We start from the raw sequence: 22,154 nt of genomic DNA on the forward strand, positions 1-22,154 counted from the left end.
CAGCCCATGGAGGGCCAAGGCCACCTCATGTTGAACAAGAGCTAGGGGAGAAAATGCAGATGAGCCCCAGCGGCCTTCGCCCAACTTGCCTAGAAGTGAACAGGGTCATCTCAACCTTCTCGTTCGATCCTAACTCCTACCCGAGCCTGTAGAATCCCCATTAAGGGGGCATCTGTTAGAAGGCAGGTTAAGGGGTAGTGGAATGCCACATGAGGGCTTTGCTGAGCCCATCACGACCGACGAACCTACATTCCACTCGAGCATGCTTGTTAGCAAGCTCAACGAGAACATCACTCGAGCCATCGAGGTAAGTGACGTTAGCTCAACCCTCCGGTTGTAGAAACCACGAATAGGGTGACAATCACAAAGTCGAGCCAACCCTTGATTGAATCCCCGCTACGCACGGGGGCTTGAGGAAAGTTGGACTCACAAGGAGATCAAACGCGCGGTCGCAGAACAATAGCTTAGATCCTAGGGAGGGGGTACGTACGAAAACAAGAAACATTTTCTCCTACTAATTTTGCTATCCTCTCCTCAATCTTTAGTGACACCGAACCCCAGCAATGGCAAGGGGTCGGATCTCACTCAGGGGCTGATTAGGGTATAAATACACCCTTTCTGAAATAGTCACCGCGCCCGACCTCTTCCTCACATTAAAACTTAAGTGGCAAGGTCTGTGGAAACGAACAATTGAGCATGGCTGGTTGAACTACGAGAAACCTACGCCCTTGCGGCTAGGGCACTCTTGCTTACTAGTGTGATCAGAGTTTCCCTCCTACACCTCGAGCCCTATGGTCTTAATAAATAGAAGGGTCAGAATACATGAACCCCTTTTCACACATAAAAAGAGAGGAAAAACAAACTCAGTCAAACAAAACAAAATGATAAGTTTGTGCGATAGTACAGAAGGGTTGGAGTTTGTCTGCTTACTACATGAACGATTACTCGACCTATCTGACTAACTAACCCCTCTAGGGGAGAACTATGTCTTCTATTTTGTCCGCTAGATCCCACGAAAGGGGAGCCACCGCCGTCTCTATCTCATCCAGCTCATAGGCTTCATAGCCAGGCGTGAAGCCGAGGCTCATCATCTCTAGGTTGATGACGTCCCCATAATGAGAACGAGCAATCACGAAGGATTGATGGACCCCAGCACAAAGGGCATTCCTTTCAAGTTGGCGCACCTGTGCCGTGATCTCGATGGCACAGGCCATGAGAAAACAAGTCCCCTCTGACCACACCACCTCCATGTCATCATAGACCACTCCGAGGATGGTGCTCAGGATACCAAGTTCGTCGCTCTTCGCCTGAAGGTTTCTCCTCGCCTTGGTGAGGTCCGTGGCCAGCCCGGCAAAGACGCCCTCGGCCTCCAGCCTCTGGGTCATCGCTGTACCAAGCTTGGCCTAGAACGAGCCGATCTTCTACTGCGCATCGTTGCACTCTCAGAGGGCTAGGTCGCACTCCTCGTGAGCCACACCATGCTCTGAGTAGAGCCTCTCCATGATTTGGAGTAGGTCATCCCACTCCTTGCACAGCCGGGCGACCACCATGACATCTAGACTCGCCTTCTTCTCCAGGGCTCCAAGCTTCTTCTCGGCTCCTAGCTTCAGCTCCTGCTCCTTCTCAACCTCGGCCAGAAGGTCAAGGATTCACCAATGGGTCTTGGCATCCTTCTAGAGTAGCCTGTCCTACTCCCTCTTGACCTTGGCGGTCTCCTCCTCGTCCTCCCATGATCTCACTGATAGGGCCTCGAACGCCCTCTCGGCCTCATCCGCATGATGACAGGCCTTAGCCACCCGCAATCAGAGACTATTTGCCTCCTCAGCAACGGGAGTCAGCTCAGCCACCTTCTACTGGGCGGCAGCAAGCTGGGCCATCACCTCCCCACATAGCCATGCCTCCTCAATGAGGCAGTCCCAGGTTCCCTTCTACTCACAAAGGAATCGCGACTTCCCTTGGCTATGATCGATAAGGGACTGAAAGAAGACGATGGTCAGAATACAAAAATATGCGGAGAAAGGAAAAAGCAAGAAGTAGGATCAAGCAAGTACCTGGCCAGTGGGAACGACAACATCAGCCAAGGCACCCTAGGCATGGTCCAGAGCTTTGAGCATGAACATGACTCCCACATCGAGACTCTCCCACTCCATGCTCTCGGTGGAATCATCGAGGGTGAAGAGCGTCGACGCCGGGTCCTTTGGATTTGTCCACCGGAGCAGGGGTTCGCCTGATGTGGGTGAGTGGCTACCTCCCGATGTTAGGGCCAGGGACAATTCCCTATCGGTCCTCTCTACCACCGCCATGATGCCCAGAGACCCCTCGGCCATGCCCCCTCTATTTGGCCCACATCGGGCGCCGCCGCTTGAGCCGTCAGTGGCATAGGTTGCGCTACTGCCTCGGGCACAAACATGTTTGCGTCTGGCTATGGCTCACCTATCATAGCCACCGCCACCTCTACCTACGTCAGCAGGGCCTTGACCGGCCATGTTGCGCCTACCACGGTCGGTGCCACGACCGCAGACGATAGCTATGTCTACCCCGTCGCCGACAGCGGTATCACCTCCATCGCCGGCTGCTCAGCGACCTCCAAAGGCGTCCCTCGAGGCCCCGCGCCTACATGTCCCACCAAAGGCATGGGTGCCACCACAGGCGGTGCCTGACCGGCCGGTGATGCAGTCACACCGGCGCCACTCCTGCTCGAAATGGGTGTGACACCAACCGACGGTTGCCGCCCCACTTGAAGGGCGATGCTCTTCTTCGGCGCCAATGCCAAAGGATTACGCCACCTCACGATGCTGCAAGGAATGAAAAGCATAAGCCATGATAAAAACAGAGAAAAATAGAGGAGATGGTGACTTACATTGGTGCTATTGGGCGGTGGATATGTTTGGGGGGGCAAACCCCTAGACCCCTGCTCCTAGGCAAAGGAGCTCTCTCCCCTTGCATCTTGGGACACGATGGTAGAGCCACCCACCTCCGCTGACACCTCGGGCACTGCGACAGAGCCGCCCACCCCTATTGGCTCCTGGTGCAGGCCGATGGTCCAGCCTATCTCCGTCGGCCCCACAGATGCGCCCTCCCCTCCATGGAATAGGAAGGTCCTCAACTCCTGCAAGGACGAGCAAATACCTATCAACACATCCTCACTCTCTAGGACATCCCACTCGATGTCATTGACTACCTCGTCGTCGTCTTCCTCATCATCGTCGTCATCACTGTCGGTGTCCTCCCCATGCTCCCATGCCCATAGCTTCCGCTGTCTCTTCTTCCTCTTGTCCTCCTTTGCCTTCCTAAGCCGCTCGCCCTCGGCACAATTTGTCACCCTCATGGATGAATCCCTCAGCAATAGAGCCGAGTGATCCATGAGGATAAGGTCCCTCGGCTGGTCCCCCCATCTCAATGTTAGTATCAAGGGACCGGGAGTTCAATTGAAAAGGGAGCATGAGGAGGGAAAACTTACAAAAATTATGTGGCCTAGTTCTGGCCACATCGGAGGATGCCCTGGCACCGGGTACATGAAATCAAGGGGGGCACCCGTGTCGTCCCACGAAGGCTCCATTGCCTTCTTAATGCGCTGTGTGACTACGAAATGAGAGAGCGCTCCCTCAGCAAGCGTCGTCCCATCAAATGACGCCTCAAGTGCCATCACATACAGCGGAAGCACGTGCCTCATCAACAGTGCCACCCTCCTCGCGTGGTAGGCCCTGATGATGCCTAACCCCTTCAGGCCCCTCTCCTTTAGGATACAGATGGCGATGAGGTGGTCCTGGATCTTCTTCTTGTCCTTCTCTGGAACACCCCACCTCCACGAATCTAGGGCCTCTTCGATTAGGTGCCCGGTGAACTTCGGCAGGGGGGCGGCAGCGTCGTTTTTGAGATAAAAACCAATGCAAATGCCACCCCTTGTTGGAGGTCGACAGCCACATCGATGGGTACTCACCAACCCGGTTGTTCCGAAGGTGGATGCCGGCGCATCCCATCGGCGTATTCAGCTCCTGCTTCTTCTCCCTCTTCTTCTAGAGGGTGACAGCGAAGAAGTGCTGCCATAGATCAAAGTGGGGACTGGTCCCTACGAATCCCTCACACAGGGTGATGAACACCATCATGTGCTAGATTCCGTTGGGATTGAGGTGCTACAGCTCGATCTTGTAGTAGTGCAGCAACCCCTGAAGAAATCCATGAGCAGGGGTAGCGAACCCATGCTCATGGAAGTGCATGAATGACACCACATAGCCATCAGGCAATGACGGCATGTCCTCCTTGCCAGGCAGTAGCCACTCCTCAGCCATGGTCCATGCATAGAGAAGACCATGATGGACGAGGCCCTCCATGCGCTATAAGGTGATGTCAGAGCAGCACCACGGATCCATTATAAGATGGGGGCGGGTGGATGCGAGCTTGACAGCGGCTAAGACACGGATGCAGGAAGCCTAGGTGATTGGCGACGGAGGTCTTAGATGTGAAGGCAAGAAGGCAAAGTATGAAACCCTGGGGGCAAACCGTTTGGTTATATAGGGGCGACGGATGTGAGGAAACCAACCGTACCCTAGATCTCCGCGCCTACCACAATCTGCCACAACATCATGCCATGGGATACGCGCACGCAATCTGTATCCTTTCCCTCAAAAGACTCGCTGAACGTTTAGCCTCCCCGGGCGGGCCACGACTCGTTACAAGTAAGAAAGAATACGGATCAAAAAACACCTCTATGGCCTGTCTGGGCCTAGGAGTTCGATGGTTGGCCCATCAACGGGTTAGACAGCAGCTCCAAGCACCCTTACGATAAGGGATGGGAAGGGATGGGCTAGCAAGCATCTAGTATCTAGGCACATGAGCGCCATAGGCATCTTAACCCACGATCCCCACGAATAGGATGTCAGGACCCCAATCGAACTATCTAGCTAATGAACCACCGAATCTCATGGCCATACCCATGAAGGGTCCGACCTTAGCAAGAAGGAATCACCATTCCTAGGACACACTATGGGCGACAAAAGAGCCAGGGCCCTCAAAGTCCTCCCTTTCGAAAAAAACCTCCGGAGGAGTATTCTACTCCTCCGTAGGCTTAGGGGCTACACCCACCGGGTGCGCTCGCGCGCACCCACTAGCAAGTCAAAAAATCCCACAGGTCATTCTACCTAAATCACCTAGGGGCTTGGGGGCTACTATCGAGGACCAATACTAGGGTACTCGAAGAGGAGGAGCTAATTACCATCAACGTTGATTCATCCGAGCGGTCAAGAGCACTACCACACCTCTTGCTAGGCTTTGCCTCGCTCGATGTCTAAGGGTTGGCTCCTCCTTGACTGACCCCCGATGGTAGGCCCTGCCTCATCTGACCTCTGAGGGTTGGCTCTACCTCAGCTGACTCCCGAGGGTAGGCTCCACCTCGTCTGACCCCCAACGGTTGGTTCCACCTCAGCCAACGTCCAAGGGCTAGCTCTGCCTTGGCTAACTCCTGAGGGCAGGTTCTGCTTCATCTGACCCCTAAGGGTTGGTTCCACCTCGGCCAACATCGTAGGGTTGGCTCTACCTCGCCTGATGTCTAAGGGATGGCTCCGCTTCACCCAATCCCTCAAACATGGTTCCTAACGGGAGCTCATGCCGCCGCCAACCACTACAAACCAGAAAGTACGACCCAAGGTCAAACTTCTAGCATTGTACAGGGAGTGGTCACATCTCAACACGACCTATCCCCATGACATGCCATTCTAGGGAACTCACATCGCCCATAGTGATAGACGCGCGGTCACTATGCTACCCAATCCCTATACGGCCACTGATCAGCACGCTGGTCAGCCGTGCCACCTTTCGAGGCAGGGTGGGATGTTATGACTCGCTGACAATGCTAGGGCATGGCATTGTCAGAAGACAGGTGACCGACGTGGAGCTGTCCCTATCACCGCTTGTTGTGTCAGCGGGGCCCGCACGGAGGAAAAGGAAGGCCCGACGATCCTAAAGACTTCCTTGACCTCTCATTCTCCTCTTTCCTCCATTATAACCCATGCTTTCCCTTGGCCTATAAAAGGAAAAGCAGGGCATCTCATGAAATGGGGACCAATACATAGAACAAATGCATCACATAACATCGGTTCACCACACCGTATCAGACACCAAGCAATCGAACCACAGAGACTTAGGAGCTACCTCTCTCTCTCGCCAGTTTGTAACCCCCTACTACAAACTTAGTGCTAGTAACATGAGCAGCCCAAAACTGGACGTAAGGACATTCGGCCCAAACTAGTATAACCCTTGTGTCCTCTTAGCATACCATCCGAGCCAGACGTGCAATATACAAATTTACTCGTTGGTGCTTACTCAAAACACTGACATGATTCTAGCTCAGCTTGGACACTCTCTAACTCCATTAGTTTAGTGATGAACAATTTGGTCTTTCCATCCAAATTTTTAGTTATCATGTTTATTTCTTCATCGCTAGAGCTATCACTAATATCACTACTCGAGATATCACTAGGAGGTGGAGGTGGAGACTTGGATTTTGGTTTTACCATCTCACCCTTTGCCATAAGACAAATGTGAGGGGAGTAGTAGTCATCATCGGACATGTTGTTGAAGAGCCTTAGTGTAGGGGATGACTTGTGAATAGCAACGGTCACAACTGTAAGACCTCGGGTGTTAGCCTTGCATAACTTGACTTGCATAATATGAGCATGAGCATCAAGCATTCATAAATCATCATTTACAATTGAAACATCTGATCGAAACATATGAAACATTGCTTGTTATTTCATGTTCCTTGTAACATATGCATATGATCATGTGCAAATAAATACTAGTGTGTAATGTTGGTCACTATAACACCTTAGCTACACTTAGGTTAACAAAAGGAACCTTGTTCATGAAGACCACATTTCTTGATCAAGCATTTAAGTGTTATTTCATGTGTTGACCTGAATGGCTATATGTGTGACTACTTCATGAAATGCTTGAATGACCTTGAAAATTTTGTTAACATGCTTAGAGTATCATCGTGAACAACTTTGGTATTTAGTGCTAGGGCTAGTTTGGTCATCTGGTAATAGTTTGAATGTGTAGCATGTTTTCAAAGTGACATGTTTGACTAAAGTTGAACTAGGTGTTAGGGACCTTGCATGGAGGAGTTCACTAAAGCAAAGTTGTAGTGTTTGACATAAGGAACAACTTTTATTTTTATGACATGGACTGATTTAGCTTCTAACATGCTTGAATGAGTCCCACAAAAACCAGCAAAATCCAGTTTTCAACACTTAACAAATTTTTCTAAGTGTTTGCTCGCTAACAGCCTGACAGCCGATCTTTGGGATGACTTTACTCGATTTCGGTTGGGAATTTGAGCTTGATCTTTGAATAAGAATTGTAGCTAGCACATTGGACTTCATCTTTGATGTACGAAATTTTCGCTGAAAGTCCACGGTAACGGAGTTTTCTTCACGGCAAGGTGCGTCGTCAGGCTCGGCCATCGCGTTCTGACGAACTGAATCAAGTCCGGCACGTCGGCTTCGGTGGCCGACACCGTCAGGGCGTGCGCGCCGCGTGGAGCCAGCGGCGGCCGCGCGTCACCAGCACCCTGCCCACCGCGGCCAGGGCAGGCCAGCTCGCGCCTTTACCCTCCCAGCGTTCGCCCGCACTCAGCCGAGCTCACCAGTCGCCTCACCTCGGCCCTTTTCCCTCGCCGCAGCAGCAGCCGAGAGCCTCCTCGCTCCGCCGTCGCCATAGCCGTCACCAGCTCGTCCTCGCTGCTCCTTCGCCACCGCAGTAGCACTACCGTCTCCCCAGCACCCCGTAGCTTCTTCCCGTGCCCGCCATTCGCGTTCGGTAAGCTCCAGCCGCGTGCATAGGCTCGCCGGAGCTCCGCCGCAAGCCCCGTCGTCGTGGCCATGCCGCCACAGTCGCCCTCTCCAAGCGTTAGCTAGCGCGCTAGGTCCGCCGTAGTACCCCGGTGCTCGTCCGAGCCTTAGGTCGGGCCACCGAGGACGTCGCCGGCGTTTTGCCGTGGTCCAGCCTCGCCATTCCGCCATGGCCGCCGCCGCTAGCTCTAGGGTCAGCAATAGGGCTGGCCAAGTGGCTCTATAGGTTCGCCTGGTCATGTAGGTCCTACCCTGATGACCTCATCGCCGGCGAAGCTCGCCGTCGTCGAGCCGCAGCCGCGCAGTGCCAGCAGCGCCGCTGCTCTGCTCCGTGTCACTGACGCGTGGGGTCCCCTGACCAGCGGGTCCCACCTGTCAGCGACAGCAGTAGTGTAGGCTAAACCATTTTGAATCCAGTTTTTGATTGGTTTTGTTATTTTTGTATCTGTAGATTGGTAGCTCCAAAAATGTTGAAATAAATATGGTTGTGTTCCTTAGGAAGTGTAGTATTTAGGAAAAATATGTTCTTGGGTTCAACAGTAGAAATTTCTGGAGATTTAAATAGGGATTTCAAATGTGCTTTTGAATGCATTCAAATTTGTTTATTTTATATCTAGAGTTCCTGTGCTCCAAAAATTATGAAATTTTTGTGGTAGGCTATTCTTGTTATACATGAGCTTGGATAAAAATTTGAGGACCAGTGCATGTGTAGATCTATAGTTATAGATTTTTCTTTTATAAATAGTTAATCCTTGCATGAATTTTTATAAATTAATTATGAGTCCAAAATTCATGAAATTTGTTGGAGGTGATACTAGTACCATATGGATGTTAAGAAAAATAAGAAATCTGTTGCTTGACACTTTTCAATAGGATTTTCCATTTATGCTATTTCAAGCCTTGCTTCCTTATCATTTTTGTATAGGATGTTCTCCTTAGCAAAATGACATGAAATGTTTATAGTAGTCCTTTGATAGCATTATTAAGGCTCTGTAAATTTCTGAGAATTTATTAAGCACATCTGATATATATTTATTATTTAACCTAGATATCTAAATAAAATAATAAAGGCAATTTAATAAATAGTTTGGGCTTTGCCATTATATTATCCTAACTATGTTTGGTAGGCTTAAACTGTTGGTAGGTTCTAGGTTGTCAATTTGTGAATAATTACATGAAGTAGAGGTGTTATTACTTTATATTGCATGTTAAGTCATTTCCGGACTGATTCTAGAATATGATGAGTTGCATGTTGAAACTGATGTAGACTGTAAAAATGGTTAATAACAAAGTTGTAGAGAATTTGATAAGCTTTCCAGAAAGTCTAGGATCACTACTTTTGGATTTATAGAACTCCAGTTATGAGTGAAACAAGTAGCTGCTATTTTATGGCATAGTCGATGCTTTGTAGAAGTAGTTAAGTAGTAAGCGAGAAGAGATATGCACCTACTCAAACAACGTGATGCACTTGTTAACATATATGCATTCGTAATACTTATACCATACTCATGCATCTAGGATCGAAGGAAGAGATCACGTTGCTGGAATTCGAAGAAGCAGAGGAAGGGAACCCGCAGGAGGATCCGCAAGCCGCAGCTCCCGAGGGCGTGGAGCAGAACCCTGAAGAGCTTTCGGAGTGCCCTGACCATCGCCCTACTTCCTTTCTGCGAGGCAAGCCCCGGAGCATTATAAGTCTCCCAGTAATTTACAAATGTTTACTTATGTAATTATGATTGATGCATTAGGTTATAAGAGTTGAATGAAACCACTTGATGCATGTACATTCCTTGTCCAGATATTATCCCGTTAACCGGTATAGGTCCAGGATCGAATATATGCTTAGCCATGCTTAGACCGGTAGAAGTCGGGTGATTTCCTGTCACCTGCGAGATATAGGTGGATACCGAAGCACGGTTGGCTATATCTGCTATCGTGGAACAGAACCATGGTTAATGTAAATGGAGACCGGGCGGGATATCGATAGAAAAGCAACAAGGCATGGAGGTCTTGGGTGTGGATCTATCCCCGTCTGTGTCGATCAAGGACCGTACCGTTGTTGGAACTTCTGACAAGATTGAACGCATGCCTCTCACTTAGCTGGCCGGATAACTCGTTCCGACCGCGAAGCCGAGTAATTCAACTCAGGCCGGGAATCGTTCTGTTGTGCGCTCCTTCCGGGGAACGATCAGACTGAGCCCAAGGGCAGGCTTGGCCTGAGCATCCTGGCATCTGGTGTTCCAGATTGTGCGGCGCAGTACGAACCCGCGAAATGTGTACCGGAGTTGTACCAAAGGTGACCTAAGACTATCGTGGCTGGTAGATCTGGGTTTGTGTTAGGAATAAATTCCCAGCTGGTTGAAATCGATTCGAATCGCCGTCTCTCCCAGATAGTGAGAAACTTGGCTAGCTCCAACATCGTAGTAACTGTGTTATGAAACATGATGGTTCAGATGAATATGGAATTACAATACCTGCTATGGTTACTATTGTATGATTCTAAATAATATACCACATGTTTGGCCCAGGGTAGTTGCTAATCTAGAAATGGATAGTTATAATTAACTTGATAAAGGAATCACAAGTGTACTAAGATTAATTGCCTTTTTCGCAAAAATGTTGTCAAGTTACGTCCACTTATACAGCCTTGCATAATCCTTGGAGTCATTTTATTTCTGGTTCATGACGGGTAAGTCTAGCTGAGTACCTTCTTGTACTTAGGGTTTATTTTCCCATTGTTGCAGATGGCACTGTGTATCATGGTTATTGCAAGAGTTGCTTCTATCCCGCTGTGGATGAGGAGTAAGCCTTGGGCAGGCTTCCTTAGTAATTCCTATCTTTGCTTTTGTGGATCATGATCTGGCATGGCACTGTATCAAACTATGTTGGAAAACTTTATCTCAAACTCATTTGCTTCCGCTTTGTTTATCAAACTTGTTTTGTAATAACTTTTATTCGTACTCTGATGATGAAACTTATCTGTGAACTTTATGTAATATGTGGCATGTATGTTGAATCCTGTACGATCTTGGTTGTTGTAAATCGTTTATCGAGACCCGTCGTGGTACTCGACGGACTACCGGGTTTATATGGGTTCAAGTATGACAGTGCGACCGCTTGCGGATTGCCATTATACTTGTATTCTTATAAATTGGTCGGTTCTGCGACAACAACCTTCTTATCCTCTTCACTTGTGCTCTCTCTAGTTGAGTCTCATTCATGCCCAATGTGAGCCTCTCCCATGTACTTCTTGCTCTTTCTACGGTCGGTCTTGTCCTTCTTGTACTTGTTGTCTTTGATCTCATATGGGCACTTGGCAATGAAGTGATCGGTGCTACCACAATTGTAGCATGTCCTCTTCTTCTTGTTTGGAAACTTTCTCTTCACTACCTTGTAACCATGCTTCTTTAGCCCCTTTTGAAACCTCTTCATAAAGAGAGCAACATTATCCACCTTATATTGATCATCATCATTTTTACTCTCACTTGAGGATGATGTAGTCTCTACATGCTCTTGGACTTGCTTGCTTGCTTTGGGCTTGCTTGTTGAATCTTGCTTATTGATCTTGGACTTGCTTGTAGAGCCATGCTTGCTTGATTTGTTGGCCTTGAGAGCTACATCCTTGATCTTTATGCCATCTAGCTTTGCTTGTAACTCACCAAGCCTCTTCCTCTCATTTACTTCTTCTCTTTGCATGTTAAATGTCAAGATCCTCCCAAGTACATCATTTGGTGTGAAGTACTCAAACTTCTTTTTGTCTCTAATTAGAGTCACTATGGTCTCATTTCTAGGTGAGTAGGCTTCCAACATAATTTTCATAACCTTATGATCATCTAGCTCATCACAACCATAGCCTCTAATCTTGCCCACCATAGTCATCAATCTATCAAATATCTCTTGTGGCCCTTCTTCATCCATGATTATGAACCTGTTGAACTTTGTCGACCCCTACATGTGCAAGGTGCAAAGTGTCCCATGATTGTTTGGCAACATCAACACCAATGACTCTATTGTACTCATCACCACCCAAAGCACTAAGCAACACACTTGTGGCTTCACCATTGAGATGAATGATTCTCATTTCATCTAGTGTTGGATTCTTGGGATCAACCGGTGGCTCAAATCCATTGCAAACAACCTCCAAAATGTTGGGGTGAAGACCTATAAGATAGGCTCTCATCAAGTGCTTCCACTTGGCAAAGTTAGTCCCATTGAAATGAGGTAACTTGCTCGTGGGCACATTGATGAAAGACTTTCGATCAAGGTTGGTCATAGGCATAAAGGAATAGTTAAAGGATACTGTGGCATATTTTTTGTTGGAGTCGACTTTGTCCTTTCCTTTCTTTTCCTTCTTGCCCCCATTTGATACTTGGTAGGACTCATCATCATCTTCATCTTTAGAACTACTTGAGATGTCACTTGATGATGCATTGGTTGCCTTCTCTTCTTCTTCCGTCTTCTTCCTAGCTTCTTTTCTTTTTCTTCTTGCTTCTCTCTTGAGCTTTCTTTCTTCTTTTCTTTGTTTCTTATCTTCAAGCCTTTGCTGCTCCTTCTTCTTTTTTCTTGCTTCTCTTTTTGCCTTTCTAGCTTCCTTCCTTTTTCTTCTTTCTTCATCATTTTGAGCTTTCTCGGCATCGGTAGCTTCAAGCTATGGGAGTGTGGTATTTCTTGCTATAGAAGCACTTAGCTCACTGCTGTCAGTGTCATGTAGCTCAACTTGCTCCAGATCAACATCCACCGGCTTCATGCCACTAGTACCTCCTCCGAGCTCCATACCTCACGCGGTGAAGCACACACGAGGTAACCTACTCTGATACCACTTGTAGAATCTCTAGTTAGACAAGAGGGGGTGAATAGGCTTGTTAAAACAAAACTCAAGCAGATGTCAAATTTCACCAGCGGCACTGCCGCTCTGACCTCACGGCACTGCCAAACAATGGCATTGTCGGGCTATAACAGCGGCACTACCGCACTTGCAAACAACTTCGAGTCATAGTTCAAAATCAGTGAATGGAAACTTAGATCAGAGAAATTTCTTAGCTTCCTGCAGGTATGAGGTTCATAGATCGAGAGCTAGAAGTGGTAGGAACTCCACACACAAGTAGATCGGCCACAAACCCTAGAATCTACCTCAACAACAATGTGAAATGCAAGTGAAGTAAATCAAACACAAGGTAACATAATGATTTATCCCGTGGTTAAGCTCGCCACCAAGGCTTGCCTAAGTCCACGTTGTTGAGGTTGCCACTAAGGCTAGGTCCTTGCAACCCTTCCTCATTCTCAAGAGAGTTACCTCTTGAGATGATGGGTGAGTTTACTAGCTGAAAGAGATGATTACAAACCTCCTGAGGCTACCACACAAGTTGGCAAGCTACACAAGCGACACTCTAGCCGGCTAGGAGCCAAGCTCCAAGAGTAATAAACACAACCGCCAGCTAAAACGTGAACCAAGTGCTCTTTAGGCTTTGGGAATCAGTGGATCTACTCTCTAATTGAGTTTGGCACCTTTTTCTCTTAAGGATTGATGGGGAAATCAATGGAGAAGCTTGGGAGCTCAAGGTCACCACTGGAGGAGAGAGAAATGAGCATTTTTCTGTTCTTGGGCTAACTAAACGGTTCAGAAGAAAGAGAGAGACGTTGGAGAGGAAGGGGAAAGGTATAAATACCCTCTAGCTCCCAATGGTCACTTAAGTCATGGTCGTGTCGTGGCTCAAGTGCAGCAGTGCGGCTCAAGTGCAGCAGTGCTGCTCAGTGGCAGTGCCTCTCTCTAGATGTGGCACTGCCGCACAAGGCAAGACAGCAAGGATAAGAGTGAAGTGCTGGTTGTCTTGGCTGAGTAACTAAGGATGTAGGTGTAAGATAGAGATCTTGGTAGCACATGTTAGCTCAAGCCTTATATCCCCCTTTATAGTATGGCTTTTTCTATACTCAAATTCAAAATATAAAAGAATTTAAACCTCCTTTGAGTTTGAAGCCATCGACATTTGTAATTAGGGGCACCTTCATTTCGTATAACATCCTCAATTATATATTCCCTGCTTGTCATCTCAATAACTCTCATTAGTCCTCTAATTGCGTGGTCATTATCACCAAAACCCACAATTAGGGCTTGATTGCACTTTCAGAACCCTAGCAGGAGCTAGATCTGTTATCCCTTCATCAACACTGGTGGCACCAGCTCTATGACCATGATGATAAGATTGGATTTGAACACGAACACAGCGGAAGAGGTACCCAAATTCCTTTTATGATGTGTGCTCTACTATAGAGGTTGAACCAAGGATATGTAGATAGCGATGGGATTACATATTTCCTATAGTTGAGTGTAGCCGACATATGTTTGATTGGATTAATGACTTTCGTATAAGCTGTAGTTACTAGTTAGGCGCTTATTTGCATACTATTGCTCTATTGTGTTGACATCTAGAAAGATGGAAGAACTTAGAATACGTGTGGGCCAAAAACCTGTGTCTCCAGAGGCAAAAAAATGAAGCACAAAGGGTAGACATGGTGAAGATTTAGAATATATCCTTGAACCAGGGGAGGTGGTTGAGGGATATGATGTTACCGATGAAATAGATTCAGATTTAGAAGATGAGCCAGTACCCCTAGCAATTGAGGTGCTTGTTCTATCTAGTATTTAGTTTAGAGGGGGGTAGGTAGCAATGCAATGCTTTACTGTTTAGATAGCAATGCAATTTGTACATGCTTGCTACTTAAGTTTGTATCTCCAATTTTAGTGTCGAGGTTGAAGGAGCCATAGAGGAGGCTCTGCCAGCAGGACAAAAGGCAGCGCTGCCATGAGTCCTGGGCGAAGGCACTCCAAGTGAGTGAATTCAACATGACTAGGGGAGTTTGCTCATGGAGTTCATATTCAGAGGGTTGCCACTGGCAAAAGGTTGGAGGTATCAGCAGTAGGTGAACATAATTCTCCATCACCATAGACACCTATACCTAGGGATCAATTCAAACTTTATGAATTGACTAGAGACATTTGTTGGGACAGCACCCTACCTAGCCCTGTGAAAGAATGTCCATGGCCAGATGATGATAGCCATACCAAAGAGGAGCCCTCTGAGCTACCTAACCCTATGAGAGACTACCCACGGCCATATGATGATAGCCATGCCAAAGAAGGGCCCTCTGAGCTACCAAGCTCTATGAGAGACTGTCCATGTCCAGATGATGATAGCCATACCAAAGAGGAGCCCTCTGAGCAAACTCCCGTCTCCACCCACCCGCAGAACAATGAAAGTTGTCTAGGTTGGTATTACCTTAAATATGTCTATCAATCAATTCGTACTAGCTATTTGATATCTATGTTACTTTTCTAACAATCTGAATGTATGAAAACTTTATAGTACCATTGCCGAGAAGTGCGAGGAAGCCGAGGCTTCGAACTCGTGGAATTTTGCTTGAAAAAATGAGAAAATCTATTGGAGGATTGAGGATGCCCATCTCTGTTGTCGATGAGAATAGAAGGCCACATGATCCAGTGCAAGCTGCAAAGTTTGCCTCAGAGGCAGGTGTAGTAGTCGGGCATCAAATACCAATTTTGACACATTGGAAACATTACAAGAAGCCCTCCGGTGTCATCCATTACAAAAATTTTGTTGAGAGACTAATTGTATGTATGGGTATCCTCTCTTGACATTCAACCCTACTTTGAGCAACTTTAATGGATTTACTTTTCATTCACACTATTGTGTGCAATCAAGGCGGGACATTGACAAGGCTCACCCACCAACACAAGAAGCTTGTTGGAATGTATTGCAGTGTGGGGTATGATAGGCACCCTACAGGTTGAAGCAAACCTACTTCAATGGTGTCCCTACTGATCAGATCCGTATGACCTCTCCTGTCCCGTCCATGAGCGATGAACAGTGGTGTGAACTTATCGAGACTTGGTCTAGTGCTAAGAACAAGGTGTGTGTGAATCCATCGATTTTCTGCCTAGTCTTGCTATGGTCTACTTATGCTGCAGTCTAACACAAATGAAGCTATAGAAAACATCTGAGATGAACTGGCAAAACCATGCAAAAGTGAAGTACTACCAGTCTATAGGATCTTGCTCCTATGTTGTCTAGCTACAAACATTTGTAAGTGATGGTTGTGTTTTATTGTTACTCTTGCCTTTGTATAAATATAAACAGAAAGTCATATGCAATGTGAACAGAAAGAGAACAAGAGGAAGGCCGTAGAACACGATCAAGGACTTGATGAACAACATGATGATCTAGGACTTGAACATCATGGTTGACCTGATGAAGATGTTAATATTGTGGAAGTCTTCAAGGACTTCCATATCAGTATGAAAAAGGGCCTAAGCGATGCTTGAAGAGCAAGAGTTGTAAGTACCTTCATTTGCTTTCCTTGAAATCTATTAAACCCATTGCCATAAAAGAAGGAAACGTAGCAGGAGCCTAATGTGGCAACATCATATAATTTTGTAGTTGCAATTTTACACCAATCAATATGGTACCTATACATTATGCTTATGTAATCTCTATCAGCAGTAGACTGCAAAAGACCTATGCATTGTGCTTATGTAATCTCTATCAGCAGTAGGCCAAGGAAGTCCTATGCATTACTTGTTATGAATTAATCTATTGAGTTTTCAATTAAAGTCATCTTCCACTATCTGTAAACTAATGTTTTACTTATTGAATTTTATAGGAAGCTATGGAAGCTATGCAAGCATAACCTATTGCTGATGGGCAGCAACCAATGACTACTACTGATGTTGTTTTCAAGGTCCTTTGTCTCTCCCAGGGCAAGCCCCCCTCCCAGGCAAGCAGGAAAGACCTTTTTTTAAAGAATGATGGTATCCTGAGAAGCTCCACCAGAGCAGAGACATCAGTGAAGATGACACTTCGGGAGCAGCTTGCTGGTGAACAGGAAAGTACCACTGCCCTCGTCAAACTAGTGGATGAATTGAAGAGGAAGATAGAAGAGTCTGAAAGAGAGTTTGAGGAATTCAAGAAACGGCAACAGGAGGAGTACAATAGGCTCTATGAGCAAGTCACGCGCTTAAGCTCTCATGGTAATTAACTCTCAGTCTTTAACTCCTGCGGCTTGATGCGGTGAACATTTGTGGTCTATTGTGTGGACTCATATGATGGTTTACTGTGGTGATAGACGTGTGAAATATTAATTGTTGGTATTTAATTGCCAGCTTGAATAATTATGTTGTCAATCTGTGTAGTAGTGACGATCTTGAATTACTTTTCTGATGTAATTAGTCCTGCACGTGGTAGAATCAGGACAGGCCACGTGATCAAATAAAAATACGACACGTGGACCAACCAGTGCATGACACATAAATTGGTCAGGGCACGACACATGGGCTATTAAAAATCCGACACATGAAAGCAAATCGTCAAGCCACGTGGACATATAAAAATATGACACGTGGACAGACAACATCGTGACATGTGGTTAAATAATAAATGGACACGTGGACCAATAATAATACGACACGTGGTCCAATGAAGAAGTGACACGTGATCCAACTGCAATACGACACATGTGCCAGTAGAAAACTGACATGTGGAAGAAATGGGAACCGACACGTGGTCCAGTAAGAACCAGAAACGTGCAAGAACCAGAGATGGCCACGTTGTGCAATAAGACGGTGACACGTACCCGAACCATCTCTAATGCAACTGGCTATAGCATGTACACGTGAAAAGCATCTCCAACAGAAGCACCCACCAGCGTGGCAGCCCCCCTGCCATGCATGCCAAAATAGTTCTATGATGTTCTGTTTTTCGTCATAGATCAAACCACTTCTATGACGATTTGCGAAAACCGTCATAGAAGTTCAAGTATGACGCAACTTCTATGACGAACCGTTTTTTGTCATAAATTCGTTATAGAACTGAAATTATGACGAATTTGGCTCCTTTAGTGACGAAAGTTATTCGTCATAAAAGTGGATATTTCTAGTAGTGATGTTGCAAGTATTTCATGGATGTTTCAATAGACCTCGGGGAAGCAAGTGTTGCTGCTCCTAGTGCACAGCTGTGGGTCACCATGCGTGCCTGCTAGTGTGTGCATGCGGGCGCACGAAACGTAGCGGGCTCAGGTGGTCCCTATGCATGCGTGGGCCTGCACGGCCTTCGGTGTGGGTGAGGGAGCTGCATGCGTGAGGCGCGGGCACAGGAGCACTGTCCGACGCTAGCGCCCCGGATCAGACATCCGGGCGCTAGCAAGTCTGAAGAATCTATTCAACTCCACGTTTAATTGTTGTCTAGTCTTACACAACTTCTTGACACTTGTTGGTTTATTTGTGGGCTTAGGCCACGTTGGAATCCCTTACTCTAAAGTTTAGTTGGATGCTAAACATCAGACCATTTTTACATACTTATATTGTTTAATGAACTAATATTTCTTTTAGGTTGACTAAACTTTAGGCATCACATTAGACTAAGGGCCCGTTTGGATTCTTAAATTGAATTCATTCTAATAATTACAATTTAGGCATAGATTAATTAAGCTAATATAGTTATATATAGAATATATTTGTATATTTATTGTTAGACATACTATGGACATATTTATATGTTGCATTTTTATTATAGGGAAGTGAGTTGAAGAATGTGCTATAAGTTGGAAAATATAATTATAGCATAGTGATCTATATAATTCATTTACATCTCCCACCCTATGAATTTAAGATAGACTTATTTATGAGCGTGGGAATGTTATGGAATGTTAAATTCGAAGCCAAATAACATAATCTATTATGTAGATTTTAATTCCTCTAAAATAAAGATATCCAAACGGCCCCTAAAGTTTAATGGCTAAACTTTAAACAATGAGATCACCGAAACGTCATCAGTGAGTGTGCATCCGTACATGTGACAGTCGTCTTTAAAATCATGCACACGAACAAAAATGGCCTAAAACCTTCCAAAGTAAACCTGTCAAGAAAAACTTTTCAAAGTAATGTTTGCCAATGTGATCCACATGCGACATGGTTTATTATTTAAAATGTGAAGAAAAAAACGTATTTAGCCTGTTCTTGTCTTTCGAAGCATATTTTTTCTTTTGATCTGACAAATCAGAAGGGTACAAGCTTTGTACAAGTGTCTCACGGAACAGAACACATGAAGTCCTGAACTCTCATTCTGAAAACATTACACCTGAACTACTACCCCTGAAATCATCATGCAAATAGAAGTATGGAATTTTCACTCAACCTGTCAAGCAAAATCAAGATCGAACAGCCAATCGTCCTAGTCTCCAGACTCCACTCCACCTGCTCTGAAGTCTGAACCTACCTCCCTGGCGCAGATTTGCCATTGTAATACTTGCACAAGTGCGTGAAGACCACAAAGCTGATGAAGCACAGGAGAGCCAAGAACCAGTAGAAGTTATCTAGGCGCGCCTCCCGCGGATCGTCAGAGAACCATCCCCGGGCGTTACCGGGCCTCGCCGTTGCCATCTCGAGCGCGGTGATCAGGAACGCGCCGAGGAAGCCACCGACCCCGAAGACGCTGAGGTAGAGCCCGATGCCGGTGGTCCTCATGGAGGCCGGCACCTGCGTGTAGAAGAACTCCTGCATCCCCACCACCGTGAACACGTCCGAGATCCCCAGCAGGACGTACTGCGGCAGGAGCCAGAAGATGCTCAGCCGGACAGGCGGCACGCGGAGCCGCCACGACTCGACGAGCGCCGCGGTGACCATGGCCACGACGGAGAGGACCATGCCGACGCCGATCCGCTGGAGCACCGTGATGCCGTCGCTGCCCCCGGTGACGGCGTTGATCAGCGGGATGATCATCCTGTCGTACATGGGCACGAGCAGGATGATGGAGACGGTGATCGAGCTCTGGAGCATCGCTGGCGGGATCACGAAGGAGCCGGAGCCGACGCCGATCGTGTGGTCCATCAGCATCCCCTGCTTGGTGAAGAACGTCGTCGGCTGCTGGAAGATCACCGCGAAGACGAGCAGGATCGCCCAGATTGGCAGGAGGCCGAGTATGACCTTGGCCACGCTGGGAGTGGGAGCAGCCTCATCCAGAGACTCTTTTGTATCTGCTGGTTCAGCTTTCAGTGGCTTCTCTTGCAACCTGCCACGTTCCAGATGTTGCACGATTAGCATGCACTGCTACAGCTACAAGAAATGCTCCTAGGATAACAAGATCAAACACACATACTCAAGTTCAGAAGTGGCGTCGCCATTGTCCTCTCTCGACGGCAGACTGATCTTTCGGCTAGCAAGAATCGACCTAAGGGCCATGAAGATGCGATTGGGAGACGGCCTGCCGGCGCCCTTTGGCTGCGTCTGCTGCTTGTACAGAGGGGTGCAACAGAAGAATGCCACGACAGACAAGGCCATGACGGCGCTGGGGATGGCGAAGCCGAGCCCCCAGCCGAAGTTGTCTTGGACGTACGACATGGTGGAGTTCCCCAGCAGGCTGCCGCTGCACATGCCGAAGTACCACCACTGGAAGAACATGCTCTTCACCTTGGCCTTCTCCTCCGGCGCCGCGCCGGGCTCGGTGTCTTCGTCGTCGTCGTCGTCGTCGTCGTCCCCGATGCTAAGTTGGTCGGCGCCGAAGGCTTGCAGCGAAGGCTGGTATCCACCTTGCCCGATGGAGATCAGGTAGAGCGGGAAGAAGAGTGTGGAGCGCGGCATTCGTGTCCGCAGCAGTGCCCATGTGGTGAGTGCTACCATTCCCTGACCAAGGAGGAGCAGTGTCAGTGGGAAGCAGTAAGCTGTTTTTTAACCAAAAATGGCACTTGGCAAGTATCAATGGTGGCCATTTTTATGTGATGAAATAGTGAAATGACTGTCTCTTTACTGTGTACTACGTCCATCCTGAAATATAATGGATTTTACTGTCCTAAATCAAACCATCTTAAGCTTAACCAAATTTATAGAGAAAGAACAATATATTTACATTATCAAATGAACATTATTAGATACATTATTATTATTATTATGAAATGTATTCTCATAATAACCTCTACAAACTTGGTCAAATTTAAGAACGGTTTGACTTAGAACAAATGAATATCCATTATATTATATTGATATATTCCCGGACCAAAGAGTGTCATACTTTGTCACCGAACTGTTCGTTGTACTCGGCTGTCTATGTCCTGAATCATCAGAAACTATGCCAAATGTCTGTATCTGGATATTGCAATAGCTACCGGCTTTGAAGCAATGTTTTTTATGTGTTGCGCTTGCGCTTTTTCTCTCGTATCTTCTGAGCACGTCTGTTCTGTTCCTTGATTGCAATCACAATGTTCAGAACTGTTTTTTTTTTTTCAGATGACCGCATTTGCTCATTTTTGTTCCATAATTACAATGTTCAGAAATGGACATACTCTACTGATTAATCCAAGATTGCATATTTATTCAAGAATTCCTGATTGGCTGGCACTCTAAGACAGCTAATATCATTAAACAAAGAACACAACAGCAGAACGAACACGACTAATCGGAGTCTCCAATCGGAGGCTTTTGCCGGCATCAGAGATCGTCGTCGTCGAGCATGCATGGAAATTATCAAATTAATTAAACAGACTACTATCATGGACTTACGAAGACGTAGAGCAAGGAGGAGGCGGCGATAGTGCAGTAGCGGTCCCAGTAGGAGTCAGCCAGGATGGCGCTGACGAGCGGCAGCATGAAGCTGACGCCGTTCCAGGCGATGACGCTCTTGGCCGCCGCCGCTGTGCTCATCCCCACCACGCCGGTGAGGTACGTCACCAGGTTCGACCCCACCCCCTTGTTCGCGAACCTCTCCACGCCCGCCATCGCTGCCACATCGATCACAACGTCACCGATCAACAGGCAGGCTCATCTCGAACCGCATTATTGTACTTCAAGCAAGCACTGAAAAAAAAGAAGAACGGAAAAGACAGGCGTGGTCGTTGAGTAGAGGTGGCATTGTTGATTACCTATGATCAGAACGCATGGCCGGCTCAGCGTCGCCTTCGTCGGCGTCGTCTTCTCCGACATGCTCGCTCGTCGCGCCGCCGCGGCGGACCAGACGTTACACTGGCGACTCGTCGCTCAGCTTATTCCTGTGGGAATCACCTACTTATAGCGCCCGCGCGATCCGACGAACCGCCGAGTCGTCGACGGCAGTTTTTTCACTACCAGAGAACATAATTTAGAACGATGTTTTAATTTGGCATTCGCCTCAGCATTTTTTTTTCCCGGGACTAAAGGACCTTTTAGTCTCGGTTAGTAACCGGGACTAAAGGTCTCTGCCCAACGGTCGTCCGCGGGGCAGGGATCTTTAGTCCCGGCTGGTATTACCAACATTTAGTCCCGGTTGGTAATAC

General features: G+C 47.1%; 1 protein-coding gene across 2 annotated transcripts; it reads right to left on the bottom strand.

The window, feature by feature from the left end:
- Positions 1 to 18,842: 18,842 nt before the first annotated feature.
- LOC136528848 (protein NRT1/ PTR FAMILY 5.8-like) lies at positions 18,843 to 21,870 on the bottom strand. 2 transcript variants are annotated; one of them, XM_066521847.1, is made up of 4 exons: positions 21,765 to 21,870; positions 21,406 to 21,623; positions 20,009 to 20,532; positions 18,843 to 19,921 (listed from the first exon to the last, which is right to left on the bottom strand). In XM_066521847.1, exons 1-4 carry the CDS (start codon positions 21,823 to 21,825, stop codon positions 19,126 to 19,128), a joined length of 1,599 nt encoding a protein of 532 aa, XP_066377944.1. In that variant the 5' UTR covers positions 21,826 to 21,870; the 3' UTR covers positions 18,843 to 19,125. The 2 variants fall into 2 exon arrangements, with proteins under 2 accessions (XP_066377944.1, XP_066377945.1); XM_066521848.1 differs by having other exon boundaries at positions 21,406 to 21,699.
- Between the last annotated feature and the right edge of the window lie 284 nt (positions 21,871 to 22,154).

The sequence above is a fragment of the Miscanthus floridulus genome, chromosome 19 (genome assembly GCF_019320115.1).
Source record: "Miscanthus floridulus cultivar M001 chromosome 19, ASM1932011v1, whole genome shotgun sequence".
Lineage (NCBI taxonomy): Eukaryota > Viridiplantae > Streptophyta > Magnoliopsida > Poales > Poaceae > Miscanthus > Miscanthus floridulus.

Bases quoted from the DNA above. Each gene is read 5' to 3' on its own strand.
- LOC136528848 (XM_066521847.1), bottom strand. From the start codon at position 21,825: ATGTCGGAGAAGACGACGCCGACGAAGGCGACGCTGAGCCGGCCATGC. The intron at 21,624-21,764 runs GTAATCAACAAT...TCGATGTGGCAG, and splicing joins GCCATGCGTTCTGATCATAG to CGATGGCGGGCGTGGAGAGG. The intron at 19,922-20,008 runs GTATGTGTGTTT...GGAACGTGGCAG, and splicing joins GACGCCACTTCTGAACTTGA to GTTGCAAGAGAAGCCACTGA.